General features: G+C 36.5%; 1 protein-coding gene across 1 annotated transcript; it reads left to right on the top strand.

The window, feature by feature from the left end:
- Positions 1-21,591, top strand: FBXO30 (F-box protein 30). Its single transcript, XM_082668749.1, has 3 exons — positions 1-183; positions 8,225-10,281; positions 14,070-21,591. Exons 2-3 carry the CDS (start codon positions 8,248-8,250, stop codon positions 14,271-14,273), a joined length of 2,238 nt encoding a protein of 745 aa, XP_082524875.1. The 5' UTR covers positions 1-183; positions 8,225-8,247; the 3' UTR covers positions 14,274-21,591.
- Positions 21,592-23,556: the final 1,965 nt, after the last annotated feature.

The following is a 23,556-nucleotide window of genomic DNA, read 5'->3' as shown; positions in this document are numbered from 1 at the left end:
AGGAGGAGGAGGAGAAGGAAGACAGGGGAGGGAAAAGGCGGCGGCCCGGCTGGGCAGAGAGGCGAGGAGGAGGCGGGTTGCACGGGGGTGTGGGGCGCGGAGCGGCGCCGGGACAGCGGGGAGCAGCCGGGCACGGCGGTCACGGCAGCCAGGGTCTGGGCCGCGGTTCGGCCGGGCCGGCCGGTGAGTGTCGGGGAGGCCCGCCCGGGAGGCCGGCGCCGTCCGGGCTGCGCCGGGGCCAGAGGCGGTGGCCGGGCAGTGCGAGGCCCGCGGCCGGGGCGCAGGCGGCCGTGGGGCCGGCGGGCCGGGCCTGGGGCGGAGCAAACGCGGCCCCGTCCGGGCGCCGAGAGGAAGTCGGCGGTGTGGGCGTCCGCGCCCAGCCCGCTGCCCGGCCCGCCGTGGAGGCCTCCAGCAAATGGCGACCCAGGCCCCGAGGGCCGACCCCAGTGGCACCCGGGCTCGCGTGTCTGTGTGTTGGGGAGGGGTGACGCCGGAGTTAAACTTAGGGAGCCCCAGGAACCTCGAAAACCTGGCTTCTCTTTCCTTTTGCCCTTTAGAAACTTGCTTTGTTTGGGGACAGACGGGTTAAAGTAAGCTTGGGAGGCATCATCAACTGTCTCCACGGAATGAGTGAAGTTGGTAACTTTTCCATTCATGGAAGTGAGAGGATCTTAGTCTTAGCCTCAGTCCCTATTAAAGAGAAACATCCTGATTTTATAGATCTGAGGCGTGTGACCATTTACAAGTTATTTGTGTCCTGTCTCGTGGAAGTGCACTGCTTGGAAGGGGGCCGTAGAGTGCACGTTGAATTTAATCTCCTTTGAGTATGTTTTTTACACGTGTATTTAGAGAATAGAGACAGAACAGCGTGTTGTTTACCATGGTTCTGGTACTCCATTCCCCTCTCCCTGTGTCTTGTTTTTCTTTCTGAGCCATGTCGTAAGTCTCGGATAAAAGATGCTTGGGAAGGAATTGACCTTTTATTCCAAAATTACTTTGTTGGCTGGGATCCAAGACGAAGTTATTTATGGGCATGCTGGTAATCAGTGTAGATTAACTTAAAACTGTAAATACAAAACCCCAAGCTTTCTTAGCTTTTCATTTCTATTTGCTACATTTCAATACAGTTTTGTGTCGTTTAGAGAACTAGTAAATTATATTAACAGAATTTTGTATTTGCTCATATTTATTAAGCTTTTCCAAAGTTGTTGACGGGCAGAAGGGAAAAGAGTAGCATAAAATGTAAGATGAGGGTTTTTCTAAGGGTTCAGTTTTTCAGTATGCAGTTTTTGCTGAATCACTGTTCTTTATGCTTAGTCACTGTTTCTTACTACAGAAGTTTAATTGGGGATAATATGGTGTTTTGCTAACTGTTTAAATTGTCAGTTTGTTTTTATTTGGTAGTGTAATGCGGTGACATAGCTTTTTTTGGTGTGTGATTCTGGAAATGTTAGTGGGTGGAGTTTTGTGTTACCAGAGAACCGAAGTTTCCGATATAGGCAAACTTTTATGCATTCCAAGTGTACTGGATATTTAATTTCAATCCAGTATTTCTCTATGGTTAGCATTGGAGACTTTTAAAAAAATATACAAAGTGTCCTAATAAAATACACAGTTGAAGAAAAATAATACGTATTTTGAGATAATGTATATAGTTAGAGAGGTGCTTTAAGGTCACCAAAATAGACCTTTTTAATGTGTTTACTGTTTGATATATTACTGAAATGTGACTTTTAATGGCATCAGCCTTATGCTGTTCTGTATGGTTTTTGATAAATCTTTTAACTAAGTTACCATGACTACCATGCTGTGGAATGACATTGTATTTGTAGAATTCATCAATATTAAAGTCATCAGTCAAAAGACTGTATAAAATATCAGTCAAAAGACTGTATAAAATATTATTTAATTTCAAATTTATTTTGATGAAATAGGTGGGATTGACCTTGGACTGGTGGTTTTTACACTGTAGATAACTAGATAGTTAAATACAGATGAGCATCTCTTAATTACAGCCCAGTCTGTGAAAATCTTTTACAAAAAGGGTATGTCTTTTTCTTAAGAGTGGGTAATGTTAGCATCAGGTAGTTCCTCATATGATTGCTTTTAATCAGCTTCCTAAGTATAAATGACCTGATGTAAAAGTGATTGTACGTAACGGTTTGTGCATGCGGATGTGGCGGTTGTGTAAAGCGGGGTGCGTCCGTTTTCTGAGGAATGCGTGTTTGTATCTTGCTGGACACACGAATACTATAGCTGACTTTTGTGGAGTACGAGGTTGTTTTCACAGCACAGTAATTACCTCAAGGTCACCTCAAATTGAGATTCCTTGGAAGCCCATATTCCCCTGTGCCATGCTGCCCCTTTTAATAAGCTGAGTTCCACCATTTGGGCGGATTATTTTTATCTGAGTCTCAGCTCAAATAGCTTCTGGTATGAATATTAAATATTTATTAATATATGTTATTTTAATTTCTGATGTAAGTCTGCAGTAATTTTGTTTGCTTATTTAGTGGAGAACAATTGCACGTAGTTAGGACTTCCACTTTGGAATAAGCTACCCATGTCCATATTTAGAAATGGAAGAGGTATGTTCTGATTATATCATAAATGGAAGGGTGAAAAGTTGAAAACAAAATTCCATATAATTAGGTCATCGTTCTGTAAATAAAAAGTCAGAACCAAAATTTAATAAAAGAATGTATACAGTGTAACCAATTTAGCCATTTTGGACTCATCAGTAGGGCACTTCTTTGAGTTGGGAGTTTAATGATCTTGGATTTTCAATCTTGGCTAGGCACCTCACCCCCCTTTTTTAAACCAGTTAAATAAAACGTCCAACTGAGGTTGTAGATTTATTATGGTTTTTAAAACTGAGTGCACCTGATCAGTAAATCAGCCAGCAGATGTTTGTATTTACTATGCAGTAGCACCTCCAACTATACAAGAAGGATGAGACTTGCTCTGGAGGAATTAAAAGTGATTGCTAAGTATGAAATTTCAGTCATAGACCTACTTGTGATTATGGTTAACTAATTGAACAAGTCTGTCTATAGTTCCATTTCAGCCTTACATTGAAGCAACATTTTATTGTCTCAGTGGAATTCTTTTTTATCTAATATCATATTAATTGTAATATTAAGGAAGTAGGCTGACGCCACTTCCTTTTCTGAGCTTCCTTTCCTCACCCTCTATATACTCAGGCAGCTGCACACTTGCAGACACCTCCACCTCTGTTTTCCTTTTTGAATCTAATGCCTCTATAGTCAGTAACCTGTAACCAGACTGCAGGGTTGATTAAGGAATTTAAATAGTGCAACAATAAACAGGTAGATGTTTCCTTTTGTGACTTTTATTACTATTATTTTTTAAGATTTTAAAACAATGGAATATTGAAATTAATTTTACTTAATTTACTTTTCCCTTTAATTTGCTTTTTTGATGGACAGTTTAGCTTATTTCATATAAAATGCCTGGAACATATCACCTAGATACTCAATAAATGTTTGAGTAATTTTGACTTTTTATAGCTGATACAATGAGGTAATTTTGACTCAATCTGGTTGACTAATTCTAGATTTATAAAGTGTCTTTTTATGAAGTATGTAGTTTTCCATGAAGTCAAGAATTGTTTTGGAATCCATCTGGTTATTTCTTGTATTATAATAATTTCATTTATTCATGTTTTTTCGATAAGTGAAGCTCTAATTGAGGCACAGTTTTGAATGCAGGGAACACAGGAATGAATGAGACAGAGATGGTGCCTCCTTTGTGGAGCTTGTAGTTTTCCCGTGGAGATAGATATTAAACAGGGTAATGATTTACTTCAAGTTATGACTAGTATTACCAAGGAAAAATGCAGTGTGTAATGAGCACATAAGTATAATACAGAATCCATACCATACCTTGCCTTTGGGTATGTGGAAAAGTGACATTTAAGCTGATAAAGATTTGCGGTAACAGTTGGGGAAGTAAAGGAGTGTGTATGTGTGTGTGTGTCTGTTTGTCTCTTGGAGGCAGAGGCAGACATTAAGAACAGCCTGAAAAACTGTGTTGAATATTTGGGTGACTTGATTTAGCATATTTAAAATCGTGCTGATTTGCAGTGCTTTATTTATTTATCGCCTTATGTATTGTAATGAATTTGGAAAAATAAAGGAATTCTTTTTTGAGGGCAATATCTTTCTGTCTAGAAATAGCCTTAAATGACAAAGTCTCATTTCATTGTATGTGAAAATGCCATGCCTTAAATTGTTTTTATGGATTGCTTGTCAGCCACAGATTATGAGTTGGCCTAGAATTTCTGTTAGAGAAAATTGAAACTATTGTAAAGCATTTAATCTTTTACAGTATTTTCTAGTCTAATGAAACTTTTTCCAGTCATTCAACTTTAAGTGTAAATAGATATGTTATTTGGAACGTTAAGATTCTTTTTCAAGAGAGTTTATTTTAAAAAAGTTAATACTGAGGAGTTTTAAATTAAGCTCGTCTTGAACTTGAAGCCTCAGTTTTAGCAACAAGTTTTCTGCTGGACCTGCTGTGTCACTGTTCAGCTGATAAATCAGGGATTGACATTTTAAACCCGTTTCATAGGATTTGTGAGCAATTGTGCAATACTTTTTGGAGGCATATTTAATTTGATAATAGCGATCTTGAAAGAGGGTGGATCTGGAACTTTTAAATTCTGAAACAGTACCCCAGAATACTTTTTGGGTATTGTCTACTGCATTTTTAAAAAACTTATTTCTTAATATATTTAATTGTAAAATGGACTTAAACTTGATTCCTTCTTTGTATAGCTGTTTTGAGAATGGTTAAATTTGTACTATTTCATATGTTTATACTGAGCATTATAAATGTAAGTTATTTTTAAAATAATTTAAAACTCTTATGTTCAAAGCAAAGTAATGTGCTATTATAATTAGAAAGAACCAAAAAGACTCTCTTGACCACAAGGGTGATTAAGTGTTGGAATAAACTACAAGCAAAGTTGTGTAACCTCCATTCCTCAAACACCATCTTAAAATTGGATCACCAAGTTACTGAAGTTCTGTCTTATTTTCTTAAACTTTATAAGCATATCTGTTATTGTCCATATGTATTGATGAGATACAGATTTCAATCCTAGCTCTGCCACTTACTAGGTAGATGACCTTGGGTAAGTCACTTACCCTCTCTGTACCTCAGTTTTCTCTGGGTTGTTATGAGGATTAAGTGACATTGACATGATTCTACAAAGAAGGATAAAGTAGGGACATAGTGTTCCATTTTCCTTTAAGTCTACTTCAGTAAATAATAAATGTTGTGGACTCATTGCTGTGGATGCTTTTATTTTTATTATTATTTTTTAATCATTTCTTTTATTCAGAGGGGGAATAGTGTGGAAGAGGGTATTTATTTTGAATCTTGAGAGCCCTCTACTTCTATTTACCTTTCAAAGTTGTTGCTGTTTTGCATTTAACTCAGTTGTTTGTAACAGTTGCTATTTTAAACACTTTTGAATTAAGCATGTTTTGAGATGTGTTCTGCCTGGTATAATCATGTGATGTGCATGTAACATAAGGTGTTCCTACTAGTTCTGAGAGCCTTGGTCACTTCTGTTGGAACTGCTTGTGTTTTTAGGTTTCTCTGTTAGTAACAGTCACGTTTATAACCTTCAGCATGTGAGATGAACTCAGTCTAGGTGTTGTAAAATAAGAAAGCTACAGCTGTTTTCACAATCTAATCACCCAGTAAAATTTGTCTTGATTCTTATTAAAGTTTCTCTTTGCTTAGCTTACAACTGTCATCATTAGTCTGTCATTTCTTCTATTTTGACCCTTTTTAGCATGTCTGTCTTCAATTTATAGGTTCTGTCTTTAGCTTTAAAATTTATAGGGATAAACATTCAGAAGTATTTAATTCATTTGTAATTTTTAAACACAGTTTTTAAAATGTAGTTTTGTTGTTAAGTGTGTACCCTGTTTTTTTCTGTCCCTGGCCTCAGTTCACACCATAATATCAACTCAGAACTTTTCTACTTAATCAACAAAGCTCTGTCAATAATAGACTTTTGCTGTTTGAGTTTGAGGAAAATCAAGCCTGGACTGGAGAAAAAGAAATAGCAATTTGGGGAATAATTAGTTTACATTAGCCACCTAGAAGTAAGATAGACTTTATGGAAGAGAATATGTGAGAGAACTAGCAAGGCTTTATGCACTAAAGTGAAGAAAATAGGCTAAGAATCGGCTTCTTATCCAGAAAATTATTATTAATTTAATTTGGAAAATTTTGAGGTGAGTTGCCTGTGCCATATACACGTAGAGATATATAATAAATAGGCAGCTGTAGAGATCTGAAGTTTGGAGGAGAGATCTGGGCAGGAGGTATAGATGAGTTTTTAGCATATAAGTGGTAATTGAAGCTTTTGAGAAATTGGGAGAATGTATAGAATGAACCAGAAATGCCATGGATCCCTGAAGAAGAGTAATATTTTAGAAGAAAAGATTAAGGAATAACCAAAGAGGTAGGGGGAACACCAGGGAAATGTGAGACGATAAAAACTAAAGAAAGATAGTAGTTCAGAAAGGAGGAATTAGTCAACAAAATGATATAATGGCTAAGGAAGATGAGGTCTGGAAAAAATGCCCTTTGGATTTAGCATTGAGGATCTCGATAGAGCAGTTTTAATGAGTGGTGGTAAAAGTAAACACACATTAGAGGGCCGAAGAGTATATGGGAAGTTAAGGGGGTTTGTTTGTTGTTTTTCTTTTGAAAGCTTGACTGAAAAGGAAAAAAAAACAGCAAAAGGGGGATATTGCTTTATTATATATGTTTTTAAAGATGAAATAGTCTTTTAAGTTTTTGCTGCTAATAGGAACAAGCCAATAAAGAAGTTGAAGATTATAGAAATAAGACATTGAATAGGCTAAGTAATTATAAGTAAATCAGTGCATTGTGCCAATACTTTCTCTTTTTTTGTATAAAATTTTTCTTGCTAAAAGCAGGAAAGAACATTAGTTATCTGTAACCCTCTTGTGTTATTTTGTGGGTACTGTTTCTCTGCTTAAAATCCTCAGTGGTTTCTAACTGCTTAAAAGTCTGAACTCCTTAGAGTAGCGTATAACACACTTTCCATAACTTTTCTTATTCCTGTCCCACCTCATCTCTCACAGCTACTTTGCATTTCACCTTGTGATCCAGCAATACTGGGAAACTTGAGGTTCCCTCAACATGTTTTGTGAATTCTTGCTTTTCTGTATTTGCATATGCTGTTACTTCAGCATTGAATGCCTCTCTTCGTTTCTAACCCTACCCTCCTGCGCTTAAGACTTCTCATCTTTCAAGACTACTGTGAACTCTTCTCTACCCCCCACCCATACTGATTTTCTCTGTCATATTGATCATATAAAAATGTGACATGATTTTACTTTCATCTCTGACCTCCTGCTGAAGCTCCTTGAGAGGAGGCACCATGTCTTCTAATCTTCACGTTGCCATACCAAACACAGAGTCTGGTACATGGCAGTTAAACAACAAATAGGTGTTGAATGAATGAATGGAAACTGTGGCCCTCAAAAGTAAGTGATTCGTCCACTGCCACAGAAGTGGAGCTAGAACTTATATTTTTTGGATAAATGCCCTCTTTGTTTTAATTAAGGCTTACTCTCTTTATTTGTTGTAGAATTTATTAAGGCATAGGTAGAAAGAGAGGTCAGTAGATGAAATCTTACATAAATTTATGTATTTGGAGGGGATATTAAAGAAAACATCTAATCAGGTTTTAGTTAAGTATATTCATGAAATTCAGATTATTCTCTTTTAGGAATATGATGAGGTCTCTGCAATGTGGAGCGCATCATAATCAGTTTAGTTAAAATTAAAAAGGTAAAAGCTGAAGCATTCTCTGAAATCTAAGAGTTAAATATTCATTCACTGGTTTTGGGCATTAATTTATATACTACACGATATACTAGAATTTAAGTATTATATTTTGAAATGTTCGGCCTGTTGGGCAGATTGTTATATGGTATATAAAAATGAACTTTTGACTGACTTCTTGAATTAAAGTGCTTAAGCTGTTTCAAGATGGATTGATTATATGTCAAATAAACTTGTTAAATGTTTATTTTATATTTCATCCTCACATAAGCCAATAAACCTTCATGATTTGATGTTTTTCCTTAAAACAGTTTTTAAAAAGCGACCACTTTTTGCCTAACTTCTTCTTTCTTTTCCGTCTCAGTAACTAGAGCTGGACTGGCCATTATGGAGGAGGGGCTGCAGCACTCTCACTGCGTGAATTGTGTCAGTAGACGGTGTATGACCAGACCAGAGCCTGGGATTTCCTGTGACTTGATAGGTTGTCCATTGGTTTGTGGAGCAGTTTTCCATTCTTGTAAAGCTGATGAGCATCGACTTTTATGTCCGTTGGAACGAGTGCCTTGCTTAAATAGTGACTTCGGATGTCCATTTACAATGGCTCGAAATAAAGTTGCCGAACATCTAGAAATGTGTCCTGCAAGTGTGGTGTGCTGTACTATGGAGTGGAACCGATGGCCAGTTAGTTATGCAGACCGGAAGTCATATGAAAATCTAAGCAGAGATGTTGATGAAGTGGCACAATTAGATATGGCCTTGGCCCTTCAAGACCAAAGGATGCTCTTAGAGTCTCTCAAAGTAGCCACCATGATGTCAAAAGCAACTGATAAAGTATCAGAACCTAGAGAACAGATCTCAGTTAAATCAAGTGTCCCAGAAATACCACATACTAATGGTTTGGTGTCTGTTGATGAAGACTCTTATGGTGCACTTTATCAAGCTACTGTTGAAACAACCAGAAGTTTGGCTGTTGCTTTAGATATCCTGAATACCGCCACAAGAGACGTTGGCATGTTAAGTACGAGTCTTTGTGCTTCCCCAGATGAAATGAAAGAAGAAGAAAATGCCAGAGAAAGCTTACAGAACAGAAACTTGAAAGACCAGGACCATCTTTATGAGGATGAAATAGGAGCAGTAGGTGGGATTGACCATAATGACGCAAGTCAGAATGCCCAGTCTGAACAAAATGGTTCAAGTGATTTATTATGTGACTTGGATGCCAGTTCTTATGGCACTTCTGCTCTTTGTAATGGCTTTCCTTTGGAAAATATATGTACACAGGTCATTGAGCAGAATCAGAATTTACATAGTGACTCAAAACAAAGTAACTTAACAAATAGAGAATGTGTAGCATCAGATGGCCCTTCAGAACCTTCTAGTTCACTTTCAGTAGCAGCACAAGTTAGGGAAGTAATACCATCTAATGCTTTGCCTAATGGCACAGTTCAGCATATCCTCATGCCAGATGATGATGAAGACTTGTGTTGGAAAAAAGTAGACTTAGGGGACCTAAGGAATGTGGATGTCTTATCTTTCAGCCATCCTCCTTCATTCAAATTTCTTTCTAATTCATGTTGGTCTAAACCAAAGGAAGATAAAGCAGTAGACACATCAGATTTGGAAGTTGCAGAAGATCCAATGGGTCTCCAAGGAATAGATCTAATCACAGCAGCATTACTGTTTTGTCTAGGAGATTCTCCAGGTGGGAGGGGTATATCTGATAGCCGCATGGTTGATGTTTATCACATCGACTTTGGGACTCAGACTTTTTCACTTCCATCTGCCATATTAGCTACAAATACAATGGTTGGGGAAATAGCTTCAGCTTCAGCTTGTGATCATGCCAACCCACAGCTTTCAAATCCAAGTCCTTTTCAGACGCTTGGGCTGGATTTAGTATTGGAATGTGTCGCTAGGTACCAACCCAAGCAGCGTCCAATGTTTACATTTGTTTGTGGACAGTTATTTAGAAGAAAAGAATTTTCATCGCATTTTAAGAACGTGCATGGTGACATTCATGCTGGACTCAATGGCTGGATGGAACAGAGGTGTCCTTTAGCATATTATGGTTGTACCTATTCTCAGCGTAGATTTTGTCCATCAACACAAGGAGCAAAGATTATACATGACCGCCATTTGAGGTCATTTGGAGTTCAGCCATCTGTGTCTACAGTGTTAGTGGAGCCTGCTAGAAACTGTGTGTTGGGATTACATAGTGACCATCTAAGTGGTCTTCCTTTTGAAGTCCTGCAACATATTGCAGGCTTTCTTGATGGCTTCAGTTTATGCCAGCTCTCGTGTGTATCCAAGTTAATGAGGGATGTGTGTGGCAGTCTTCTTCAGTCTCGTGGAATGGTCATACTGCAGTGGGGGAAAAGGAAGTATCCGGAAGGAAATTCATCATGGCAGATAAAAGAAAAGGTTGGTTTAATTTAATTGTATCAGTCCCTTATTTGACATATAATAGGCACTTAATGTTGTTGCTGAATTAATAAAATTAACCTTGTTGCAAAATAGACCATCCTTAAAACGTAATAATTCAGTATGATGACAAACTTTTTTATAATGATAATGAAAGCAAGAATAGTTAGAATTATTAGTCATAATCACATATTTACTGCAGACATCCTAGAACTAGATTCTGATGTCATACGACAGAGGCCACTTCCAGTTCTTCAGTTGAGGGGTTCTGTATCTAGTTACTTCTTCTGTAACAGCTCCCTTTGCTTGAGTCCATGTTAGCCACCTTCTAATTTGGGCTCCATCTGAAACATTTTCACTATAGGACAATGGAGGAAGCAAGGAGAAGGTTTTTTACTGCTTGCAATTGGCAGTTTTGGTCCATTCTTAGCAATTTCTTTCTTAGAACTTGGTTATTACAGGGAGAACTTAAATAAGGAGACATGAAAAAAAATCTACTCCCAGTAAGTGACCAATGGAGTGTTTGGGGTATAGAGAATGTAAATGGATGGATGTGGAAATGTGTTAGGCTGAGGTGAGATAAGGGCAGTAGGATTTGATATTGTTGACTCTGCGTTTAGTACAGTACAAGGGAGTGTTGCAGATTGGAAGCTTGAGCTGGAGATTGGGAACAAATCCTGGCTCCACCATTTTCCTCCTGTGATATCTTACTTTTGCCCAGCTTCTGTTTGAGGTACTATCCAATAGAAACTAGAAGGCATTACAAATACCTTTGATTGAAGGTGTTTTTTCATTTTAGAACATTTATAATATGAAACTTTGATTTTATAAAGTAGAAAAAATTTTGATAAACTTCACATTGGTTGAACAGGGTTCACATTTCTGGCTACTTTGTTTTTACCACCCTTAGGTTTTCTCTTATTTCCACTCCTTGCTCCAGTTTTTCAGAATTCTGCATCTGCTTTTGTGTTCTCCTGAAGCTTTGACCAGTAAATGAGCACGCTAATTATTTTATGTAGAAAATTTCATACTTGCTGCATATATGTGGGTATGTGTGTATTTTCATTTTCTACATGATTTGGTGTCCTTCTGCCATTTGGGATGAGACACTCAGAGCATGGCCCATTTTTGTCCTTGCCCCCCCAGTATTGACCTATGAGGTAAAATATTTTCTGGGGATTTTATTGCTGCAGAAAACCTCATCTACTCTTGGAGTTTGAATTGCCATCATTTATTCAAATTACGTGTGTATATCCTGGCCATTTTCTCCTCTGAACTCCAGTCCATTATATACAAGCATCTACTGGACATCTGCACTTGATTATGTCACAGCTTCAGCGAACTCAACAGGTCCAACCTACTCCACTTTTCTACCCCTCTTAATCTCAGAAAATGGCATTTTCATCTCTGAAGCTGCCTAAACTAGGAATTTGGGAGTTAAGGTTGACCCTTTTTTTCCCCCCCTTTATTTCCATATCCAGGTAATCACAAAGTCCTGTTGTCTCCCCTTCTTCATTACCTCTCAGGTTTGCTTACTGTTTCTACTGCGGTTTCCCTAGTTAGTCCCGCCTGTAGTTCTCTCCTGGGTTACTACAGTAGCCTCTTCCTTACTGGGTTTCTGTTTCCAGCTGAGTCCCTCTCCAACATATTCTCTATAGAAGAGGTAGAGTAATAAATAATTTCTTAAATACAGTTCTTATGCTGTAGTGCCTGAAAACTTCTTAAATGTCCATCCATTGCCCTGGGGTAGAGGCAGACTCCTTAATGAAACATTTAAGACTTTTCATAATCTTGTCCTCACTTAACCTCTTCAGTTTCCTTTTGTCAGTTTATATTCCAGCCATGGAATTTACTTAGAGTTGTCTGATGTTTTCTTCTTGCCTTAAGGTGTTTGAGTACACTGTCCCTGATACCTACATTTGAACACTTGAGATGTTCTAGGCAGTGTGTACTTTACTTTTGTTAATGTATTTAATCTACTGTCCCTATTTCATGGATGAAGAAACTGTGGTTTAGAGAGGTTAAGTAACTTGTCCAGTTGGTGGATTCAGACCCTGGGAACCTATTTCTGGAGGTTGTGATCATTATCTCATTGCTATATCCTGCTTACTCTTCAGATCTTACTTTGTCAAGAAAGCCTACTCCGACCCCGTTGAAGCCCTTAGGGAGGTGCACTGCTCTGTGTTCTCCTGGTGTTCTATTATGTACCTCCTACTCTATGTACCCATACTGAAGCACTGACCATGCTGTTTGGAAATTCACTGACGACTTGTCAGTTTCTTTCATTAGACTGTAAGTTCATTGAGAAGTGAGACTCTCTGGGAACCAAAATATTAACTGCTTTGCATAGCACCTCCCATATAGCAGGCACTAAGTAAATACTTGATGTATACTTGGATGCAAAATTGGCCCATGACTAAGAAACCTTGTCATCAGGAGATGGGAGCTGTCCATTTTTTCCTGAGTTTGTTTCACCAGACTGTTGACTGTGTGGAAGTAGGGAAACTGTCTGCCACCATTGAATCTTTCAGCAAATTCATTCTGTGAAGCTTAACAAAAACTCCTAATTCTTAGTATAGTTTTGTGGTTATGGGGAATTGTAATCTATAATGTCTATTGTTAGCTACTGTCCAGGCCTTCACTGACATCTGGGAAATGAGTCCATGCAGGGTAATTGATATCAACTTAAGAAGTATAGCGATTAAGTACCTTATGTGCTGAACTATTCTACTGCTGGCTGAAAAATAATTGTGTTCAGAATTTGAAGGCATCTGGCCACCCCAGAATTCATAGCATTCTTTTCTGAGAAGCTCTAATGAGTGCTGAGGGCTTCTCTCAAATTCACGGCTGCTTTCTAGAGTATCTGCTGTTTGCCACGGGTTCAGTGTTCTCTAGACATTTGCTTGTTGATTAGCTTAGGTAGGATGCCTGGGCCTGTCTTGCTTGTTACCTATGTTCAGGTAACTTTATATTTTCAAATTGTAAAGCTGAGAGGGGGCCACAACAGTCATTGCTGGACCTATAAGGTGACTGTGCTTCAGGGCTTGGAGCTGCTGAGTGGGCAAAAGGGAAAGTAGTTCTTATTTTTACCAAAACAGGGATGGCATATAAATATTTTTCCCAGAAATGTATTTTACAATGATATGGAATTAAAAAATGATCATTTTACAAAAAGCTCTATAAAAATTTCCAGAAACATGTTGAACAAATTGAAGCACTTGTGTTCCTCGTTATTACTAAGTGCGTTTACTACTTATAAATAATGAAAAGAAAAAGTACCTTGGCACAAAATATTCTAGAGTATTTTTTAGTATACTTCATATGGTGTAACAGGAATGAGAGAAAAACTTGGAGGAAAAAAAACACTTGTATTGTCAATATCTCCAGACTATGGATAGGTCTATATATATATATAGACATTTGGATGGGATGAAAGCCTAGTGTACAATATGCAATATTTTAGGAAGTAGCTCTGGATATTTTATAAAATTGCTTAATAAGTAAGCCAGGTTGGATGTGATTTTCAATGTTGAGCTTTGTCTTTTGTTTTCTTTTTGGTTATTATATTTATTGAAGTTATAATGTCATAGGAATGATTTATCTTACAAATATTTGATAAACAGATTTGTATCCAAATGGATTACTACTTCCAGTTTTGTAGCTAACTACTTGAAACTTTATATTAGATATTTCTCTTAACAGTTAGAAATGTATGCAGTTAGAGCAAGAATTATGTTTTGATTCTTGTAAGTTGACTTGTTTAAATCTGAAGTAGAATTTTCTTCTAGGTATGGCGATTCAGTACTGCATTTTGTTCTGTCAATGAATGGAAATTTGCTGACATCCTAAGCATGGCTGACCACTTGAAGAAATGCAGTTACAATATTGTAGAGAAACGGGAGGAAGCAATCCCATTGCCGTGTATGTGTGTGACACGAGAACTCACTAAAGAAGGACGTTCACTTCGCTCAGTTTTAAAACCTGTACTTTAAATACTATAATTCCACTTGCACATACATGCAAGCACCTAGTATAATTTCTTGGTAATATGTGACACTTTATTAATGTATTAAAGATTACAGCTAGCTAAATTCATTGTCACTATGTATATAATGTTTTGAAGTGACCTATATTTTTATAAAGTACTGTTTAGTTGGAAAAAAGTTGCCTTAATGTTTGAAATGTGTGAATTTTTTGGAACTTGCTGGACAGGGTGATTTAATTTTTAGCTACATAATTTTCAGAATTAGTATTTTTAGTGGTGTGCATATTTTGGTTCTTACATTTTTTGTTTCTTAAATAACAAGATCCTGACCAAACAATTTATTCCTCATTTTCCGTGGGTTATAACCTAGGCATTCAAAAATCAAAACTTTGATTCTAATTTTTACATCATAGGCTTTTCAGATTCAGAAAACGTTCAGTTGCTTAAACACTGCATAAGACCATTATAAAGTTTTTATTTTCTAGTTCTCCCCTTATATAATTGTTGATATGTAGATGATCTCTAATATATACATAATATTTAAAATCATGAGTAATGTTGATAATGCCATTTATCATGTTTTAAAAACAGTCCACAAAAATGTTTTCACCTTACATATTTACAACTCTCATACAGAGAGTTGACCATATGCAGCTTTTTTTTGGTTAGATGCCACATCCAGAGACTCATGGCAGTGTGTTTTGTTATGTGACAGGTTAAAGCAAAATCAACAAAAGAACCCTGTGAATTTACTTTAATTTGAAACTGTATATGGTATTATGTATTTGCTAGGTATTTGATATTTGGAGAGAAGAAAATACAGTTCGCCCTTCATATCTGCAGATTCCAAATCCATGGATTCAACCAAAGGATGGAAAATATTTGAAAAAAAAATTCCATGAAATTTCAAAAAGCAAAACTTGAATTTGCCACTCATCTTCGACTATTTATATGGCACTTACATTATATTTACAATTACTTACATAGCGTTTATATTGCATTAGGTACTATAATCTAGAGATGATTTCCAGTATATGGGAAGTATGCGTAGGTTATGTGCAAATACTATGCCATATTATGTAAGGGACTTGAACATCTGTGACTTTTGGGACCGTAGCGGGGTCCTGGAACCAATCTTCTGCAGATCCTGAGAGATGACTGTATACCTCATCTTAAGTTTGAATTGAATTGGGCATATTCCGTGAATAAATTTCAGATATTCAGAATGCAAAGGGCTTAACTTTTTATCACAAGTGTTTAAAATTTTTGCCTTTTGATGTTTATAAAAATCACAATTATGTTGTTTTAAGACATTTTAAAATGTGACACTTGCTATCTTTGTAAGATGACAATCATGAAACGCAGAAACCTGTCTTGGTTGACAGTCTCTTTAAAACATTTGCAGGTTAATATTCCATAGACTTCTCTACCAAAAAAGTAAGAATTGCATCTTTGTGTAAAACCAAAATACAACAGAAAGATATTCAAAGACCTATTCTTGAGGTATTTTATTATAGTTTTCAAATTGATTTATACTGTTATTAACCTGATATGGTCAGTTTAGAAAAATGAGTATATCAGTATTAAGAAATAAATTGCAAAAATGGAGACTTGTACTTAAATAATTTAGGTAACTTGTGGCATTTGGTAGTCTGAAATGGTTACAAGTTACTTTGCTAAAAAAACTTCAAAACTATTTTGTCTTCTCTTCCTACATTTGTCCCTGAGAATGCTCTATTAACTAGGTTCTTGATTCCCATGTATGGCAATCGGGCAGGGCAGAGCCGTTCCTTGGGCATTACAAAAGAATTCTGAATTGCTTTAAGACTTGTTTTGGTTGGATCAAGGGCTCATTACAGTTGAAAAGCACAGCGTTAAAGACTAATCAATTGTTTTGCCTCACTGTCATTTTAATTAGAAGAATATTTATTTCTTAGTGCTTAAACCAACTATTTCAACTGTGAGATTTGAATTTACATAAACAGTCTCTTTCTGTGAAAAAGTCAGAAATAAGATACAAATACTGTAAACTATAACTCTGCCTTTTAAAGTTTTGCTGAAGAATGTGTCTGGTTAGGATAGCACAAACATTAACTTTTTGTTTTATGGTTGTGCTTTTTTAAAATCCTTGTTTTTTAAGTTTAGACTCCATGTTTCCACACTGGATCATGAGATATTTAACATTTTCTACCTTTTATTTCTTTTACACATCTTTGGCTGTTTTCTTTTTTGTTTATGCCACCATACTATTTTGTTAAAATGTTTTCTTTGTGCAGCATTTGTTCAAATTCTAATAAAATTAATATTTTCCTTTATATGGCTCAGTAACTTAAAAAGAAAAAACTTATATTTAAATAAAATTTTAATCCTTGCGTGACAAATTCCAAACATAGTCATATTGTTTCTGTAGTGGGGATTTTCTGCACGTTGTAGGAGTTGCTTGTTGATTGTCATTGCTCACCCGTGTTTTACTGGTGAACATTAACTTTTTTTTTAATATAGAAAACTCATCAGTTAGCTTTCTCTGCCCCGTCAGTGTCTTCTTGAAAGTAGTCCCCCTAGGGGTATTGAAAGGCTGAAGAGTTTCTGGCAATATTATTTTTCTAAAACTTTTAATGGGAACAATCTATCTAACCTTTTAAGCATGAAAAGGTTTGTGTTTTGGCCAAGTTAGTTGTCATTTGAGAAGCCTTTGTTGATACTTTAGTCTTTACTAACCAGCAAGATAAAGGGCAGGTATTAGGAAGGAGGGAAATATCTGAATTCACTTTTCTCCTCTGCCTTTTTCCCCAGAACTGCCTATTACCTTAATCTCAATGCCCCCCGCCCCCCCACCACCACCCTATCTCTCTCTCTCTCCCTCTCTCTCTCTCTCTCCGTCCTCTCTTTCTGTAGCTTCTGAGAATCACAGTTCACTTAGAGTAGTGGTTCCCAAAGTGTGGTCCCTGGACCGTCAGCGTCATCTGGGAATTTGTTAGAAATGCAAATTCTTGCGTCCCTTCACAGACTTAGAGAATCAGAAACTGTGGGGTGGGAACAAGCAGTCTGTTAACAAAGGCCTCCCCAAGTGATTCTGATGCATGGTAAAGTATGAGAATTTAGAGGAAAGCCTGGGACTATGCCAGCTCTTCTCCTGAATGATGTGTTACTGGTACAGATGTATGTGTGCATGTAGGTACATGTATGATCCAAAATTAAGAGTAATAGTAATTTATTAGTATTACCTAAATGATCAAATTTAATGATATATGTTGTCTCAATGTTACAGCCATATGACAAAATACATTAGGTACCATGGTTGTTGGACATTCTTTTAAAAAGCTAGTATTTACTAGTAAATTTAGTATTTCACTAGTGTTTCTTCTGGTCAAGGTTAATTGCAGATTGTTCATTAGCACTAACATTTAGCCTAGTCATCATTCATTCTCTTGTTGAGTGGTTTCAGAATCATGTGAACATATTAGATTTCTAGGATAGAGTAGAGGTAAAACGATACTGGATTAAGTTCTACAAGAATTCTGTAGGAATTCTTTCAACACTGTCAGTAAGAGGTATTAAAGATTGGATTTCTGGTTTATCAGTAGTATAGAATCTTTTTTGGTCTTTGACCCTGTGCTACATGTCCCAACAATGTTGTTGCTATAATTAACTAACTATCCCTTAACATTGGAATCCTTGAAGATATGGTAGTTTATACTGCCATATTAATAGCAGGTTTTTAATCTCTGGCAATTTGAAGGTAGGTTTTGGTGTTCAGAAGCAAAACAGATTTCATGTTTTGCATCCCAACCTAAAAAGACATGGAGCTTATTTATTTTAAAAATTTTCTAAGGAATAGTTATACAAACATTAAAAAATATGTTTGTTTCATGCGTGACATACCACATTGGAAAGTGATAAAATTGACACCTGCAGAGGTGGGTGTTTAGAATTACAGTAGAAAGAAAGCGATTGGCCTTCGTTCTCTCAAAAGGCTGGATAAAGCCTTCTGATGGAAATAATGTCTCTGATGTGTGTTTGGCTGGTTATCTAAATATAGCTCTTAGTAGTCTTAACATGCTTGTGAGGCCTAGAAAGCAAGAGTGTATTAGTGATAACCTTTAAAGAAAATTAATCAGTGACTCATCCATTGTGTTTAAAATAATTCAGTGATGGGTTTTTTTAGGATTTGATCTAAATCTGATTTCCAAACAAAAACGTTCAAGATGTACAAGTAAAGGCTAATGCTTGTAAACTCCGTTTTAAATAAAATAAGGGGAGAGGAAGAATGGTTTCTTTTAAAGTCACCTTTTTCACAAATTTCCTTGATTTAAAAGATCAAAGTAAGTTTTAAGTTTCCGTTGTATGGATGGAAAAACCTAGGTACTCAAAGTTTAAGTACCGATGAGTGTTTTGGACACAGTTCACTTTTCTTTACAAATGCAGAAAGAGAAGGGAAGTTTAGATGTAGGGAAATTATTTTGGAAAATATTGTTGCCTAGAATATTTGATTACTAATAAGTGTTTTGGAAAGAGTTACTGGTAATACCAAAAGGAAACAAAGTAGAAATTAAGTACCGTATGCTGTTCTGAAAATCCTTTGTAAAAATAGGAACTTTTGCTGAAGTTTTACAAGTATTTTATTGCGTCTGTGATTGGTAAAATCTATAAATGTATTGTTTATACATATATTTATTTGCATGTGTTATCTCCATAAATCGGCCAAGTGGATTTTAATACATCTTGAGATATACTAATGGAGATACCTCTCGAAGTGCTATTTTACCTTAGAACATTTCAAAACTGACATCTTGTATTCAGAATGTTTGACATTCCAATGTATTATGTGGGGAGTAACTTTTCATTAATAAACTACAAAGAAATGAGTTACAAGGATGATTCATAAACTACAGAAATACAGTAAAAACTCAGTGATATGAATCTCCTATTTTATAATTTTTTATCTTTGATGTACTGTACTGAAGCATCTATTATTTACTATGAAGAGCATTTCTGAAGCAAACTGACAACAGAAACAAGGGAAATCTGTTTCCTTTTCACTAACACCAGTAAAATTGTAAGCATCCCCCAGATCATATTATTAACCGATTTGCATGCAAATATGATAGGAAAGGAACTACATGGGTAGCTCTAGTGGTGGTAATAGTGTGTGTGTTTGAAAGTAATATAACTGCATTTGTGTTGAACTCTTAAGACTGACCAACTAATCAGGTCAGATTGTCCTTTCCCAGTAAAAGCAAATTCCTCAGGTTTAATTTTTACCTTTTTCTAATACAAATTGTTAGAATTTTTTTCTCAGACAAGATCTTCAAACAGGTAAACAGGTTGATATATGTGTTGGTTCATCCTTGGGCAGAGGAACTGACTAGAGTTAGTTGGCTTTCTAAACCCCTTCCAGTCAGAGAGTAACATTGTTAGATTATTATTCAGTGGTCTAATGATACAAGAACAGTAGCAATAATTTGTGATTGCTCAAAAGGTTGAAGTTGAAAAAAGGAGATCCTGCCTTCAACTGTCCTCCTAGAATTTTTTCTTCATAAGTCCTCCTTTCCACATTAATTGTCATTATTGCTTGTTTATCCTATGACTTCAATTTTCTGATCAGGTGATCAAAAAACCTAGATTAAGTACACAGAGTTTTTAAAAACTTGTTTTGCTGATCAACCTATGTTTAGTAGTTTTGATCAATAAAGTTTAGATTTGGTTAAGTAACTTAGTTTCTTTTAAAGTCTCAGCTCACAAATAAGTTTGTAGTGTTGAAAAATGGAAATATCAGCATTCAGGTTTAATCACGTTATTTGATTAAAAGAAATCAAGCTATAGAAATAGAAGCAATAGGGTACTACATCTGTTCAAGTGTAAAATTACCCAGTGAATATTTAAGTATGTCAACTGGATGTCTTTTTTATCAACTGATAACTTTTAAAAATTGTTACCTGTATTACCTTCCCATTTAGGTCACCACAGAGCATTGAGTAGAGTTCCCTGACCTATATAGTAGGTTCTCATTAGTTACCTATTTTATACATAGATAACTCAAAGTTTAGGTATTGATGAGTGTATTGGAGTATTTGAGAGCAGTGTGTTCTGACTTTTCTTTCCAAATGCAGAAAGAGAAGGGAAATTATTTTGGAATACATTGTCTAGAATATTTGATTCCTAATAAATATATGTATACATACAGCTGATTCACATTGCTGTACAGTAGAAACTAACAACATTGTAAAGCAACTGTACTCCAATAAAAATTAATTAAAATTGTTTCCTGTATTAGAGATCTGAAATAAAAATAGAGAATAGTATTGATTCCCTACAACATTCCAGTAGTTTTATGATTAAAAACTGACATATGAAATAAATTGCTTTAAATGGTTAATAATTCGGTGGATATGAATTCTAAAGATTTTTATGCTGCATTTAAAATGTTAAAGCTGTATTATTGTTCATTTGATCAGTGTTTAAGCACCAATCAGTCCTGAAAACTTGAATTGGATTCTGAGAGGTAATTGCACTGACTCATTAACTTACCTCAGATGTCATTTAGTTTCCAAAGTATCTTCTTTTTCTCATGATTAACAAAGTCATTTTTTATCTTAATTGCAAAAGGATATGGTATTTATTGAAAAATATGCAAAGTGAAAGAAGCTAGACACAGAAGGCCCCATACTGTAGGATTCCATTTAGATGAAATAATCCAGAGTAGGCAAATCCACTGAGAGAAATCAGATTAAGGTTGTGGGGAGGGAATAGCAGGAAGTGACTGCCTGATGGATACTGGACAAAAATAGTGTTGATTGCACAACATTGTGAATGTACTAAATGCCACTGAATTGTTCACTTTAAAATGGTTAAAATGGTAAATTTTATGTTATGTGTATTTTACCACAATTTTTTTAAAAAGGGAGTATTTGCAGTCATTACTAAAGGTAAAAAGTACAGTGTTCTCAAGTGTGAAATGCTTAAGCTATGGTTTAGAATTAAATTACAGCATTAGTAATGTAACATATCTATTCAAAGTCCTAATGAAATTCATGAATTCCATCACGGAAGTACTGCTGACAGCAGTGGAAATAAAGTTGTAATGCATCACAATTTTCTTATATTTAATACAACTGTAACAGTGAGTAATTGGCTTCCATGTTAATGTTCACTTTTTACATTTTCTTATGATTCCTTGCGGCACATCTCAATCACATTTTTTAAAGATCCGTATTTAAAATCATGCTTTGAAAAAACATTTGTATAGTTTTCATGATCATTTTTTATGGTTTTATACTTCATGTTCCTTTTAAAGAGCAAATACACTGATGTATTAGATAAGACTAAATAAATTGAACTGATGTATACATTTTGTATTCTTTTGAATTGTCTTGTGGGAAGATACTTGAATCTTGGCATTGGTAGGTACTTTAATGATCATTTAGTTTCTTATTTTATATTTGGAGAAATCAAAGCTGAGTTTGTCAGTGTTTGTTCATTCAACAAGAATTTCTTGAGCACTGATGCCAGGCACTGTGTAGGCTTGATTCTGGAGGGTTGTCACATGCCTCATGAATTACTACTACTTCCCCCTCCTCCTATGACTACTGTGTATCTGGTAACGTGGACAAATGGACAAGTTCCAAAGAAGGAAAGGCTTTTAGGCCCTTTAAATGGTTCTTCATATGTATCTTCCTCAAACACTAAAGACATATTCTTTAGTACAGTAAAATACACATGATTATAAATAGTCTATTACTTGAGGAATGCATTTATTAACAAGTTTGCTTTCATGACTTTAGGAAGGAGGTATTTTTAGATTACATTAACCCAATTACTTTCCACTGTGTTCTAAGGAGCTGACTAGAAAATTGTTGGTTAAAATCAATATTTAAAAAGTTAAATTGGGGCTTCCCTGGTGGTGTAGTGGTTGAGAGTCCACCTGCCGATGCAGGGGACATGGGTTCGTGCCCCGGTCCGGGAGGATCCCACATGCCGCGGAGTGGCTGGGCCCATGAGCCATGGCCGCTGAGCCTGCGCGTCCGGAGCCTGCGCGTCCGGAGCCTGTGCTCCGCAACGGGAGAGGCCACAACAGTGAGAGGCCTGCGTAACGCAAAAAAAAAAAAAAAAAGTTAAATTGCTTTGCAAATAACTTTGCCTCTCCTATGATTGGGGTGTATATGCCAACTAAGGTGTGTGTGTGCTCCACCTTGAACAACAATAAGTATAATTAAATGAGCTGAACAGATTGAGGCTGATAGTATGATCTAAACTATCAGGATAAACAGAGTAGACAAGAGGAGACTTACACCACAACAGGTCTACTCAGACACTGCAACAAGGCCCAAGGTCAAAGAGTGGGAGGAAGGGAAATAACTGTGGTAATTCTACTCTCAATTTGTTGTGATTTTTTACTTCAGTGATTTCTCAGCAATTTTGTGATATTTCTACAAGACTTAGGACTTTTATCAAATAGGTTATTTGACCCAGATTTCCTTAGTCATCACCTCTTATTCTGTCCTCTTGCAGGCTACATTTCTGCACTATTTCCCAAACACTTTATATCCTTTCGTGTCTCTGAGCCTTTACATATGCTTTCTATTTGGCCTAGAATGGCCTCCCCCAAATTCTTTGGTAAACTTCAGATACTTGGTGAGGATCCAATTCTGATGTCACCTGTTTTTTTCCTAGACCTTCCCAAGCCAATGAGTCACCCTCATCTATGTCCCCACCTCTTTCTAAAAAATCGTACCTTGTTTCAGTATGCAACACACTGCACTGCCATTATCTATCTGCTGATATCTGTACACTGCTATATATTGTGGACCCCTTCAGGCAGAAACCGTGTCTCACTGGGCTTTGGATCTCTGTGCCTAGCAAAAGGCCTTACACACAGAAGGCATTCAGTAGATGTCTGTTGAACTAATCATGAAAAATGACTGAATATTTTAAAATGCTGTTTCAGTTAGCTTTTGCTGCATAACATGCCACCCCAAAACTTCATGGCTTGAAACCAGTTTAATTAGCTCCTGATTATTTGGCTAGGTTAGTTTGGTCTGGTCTGACTTGGCTGATTTCGCTCTGGTTGGCTCATGCATCCATGGTCAGCTGATGGGTCAGCTGGAAGTTAGATGATCTAAGACAGCTTTACGGACATGTCTGGCAGTTGGCAGGCTGTTGGCTGGGGTGATGGGGATGATTCGGCCACATGTCTCTCATCATCCATCAGGCTAGCCCAGGCTTATTTACGTGGCAGTAGCAAGAACAGCAAGAGAGTAAGCCCCAATGTGTAAACCACTGCTTGTCACATT

Source organism: Grampus griseus, assembly GCF_964374135.1.
Source record: "Grampus griseus genome assembly, chromosome: 13".
NCBI lineage: Eukaryota > Metazoa > Chordata > Mammalia > Artiodactyla > Delphinidae > Grampus > Grampus griseus.
This window is presented reverse-complemented; position numbering and strand designations above follow the sequence as displayed.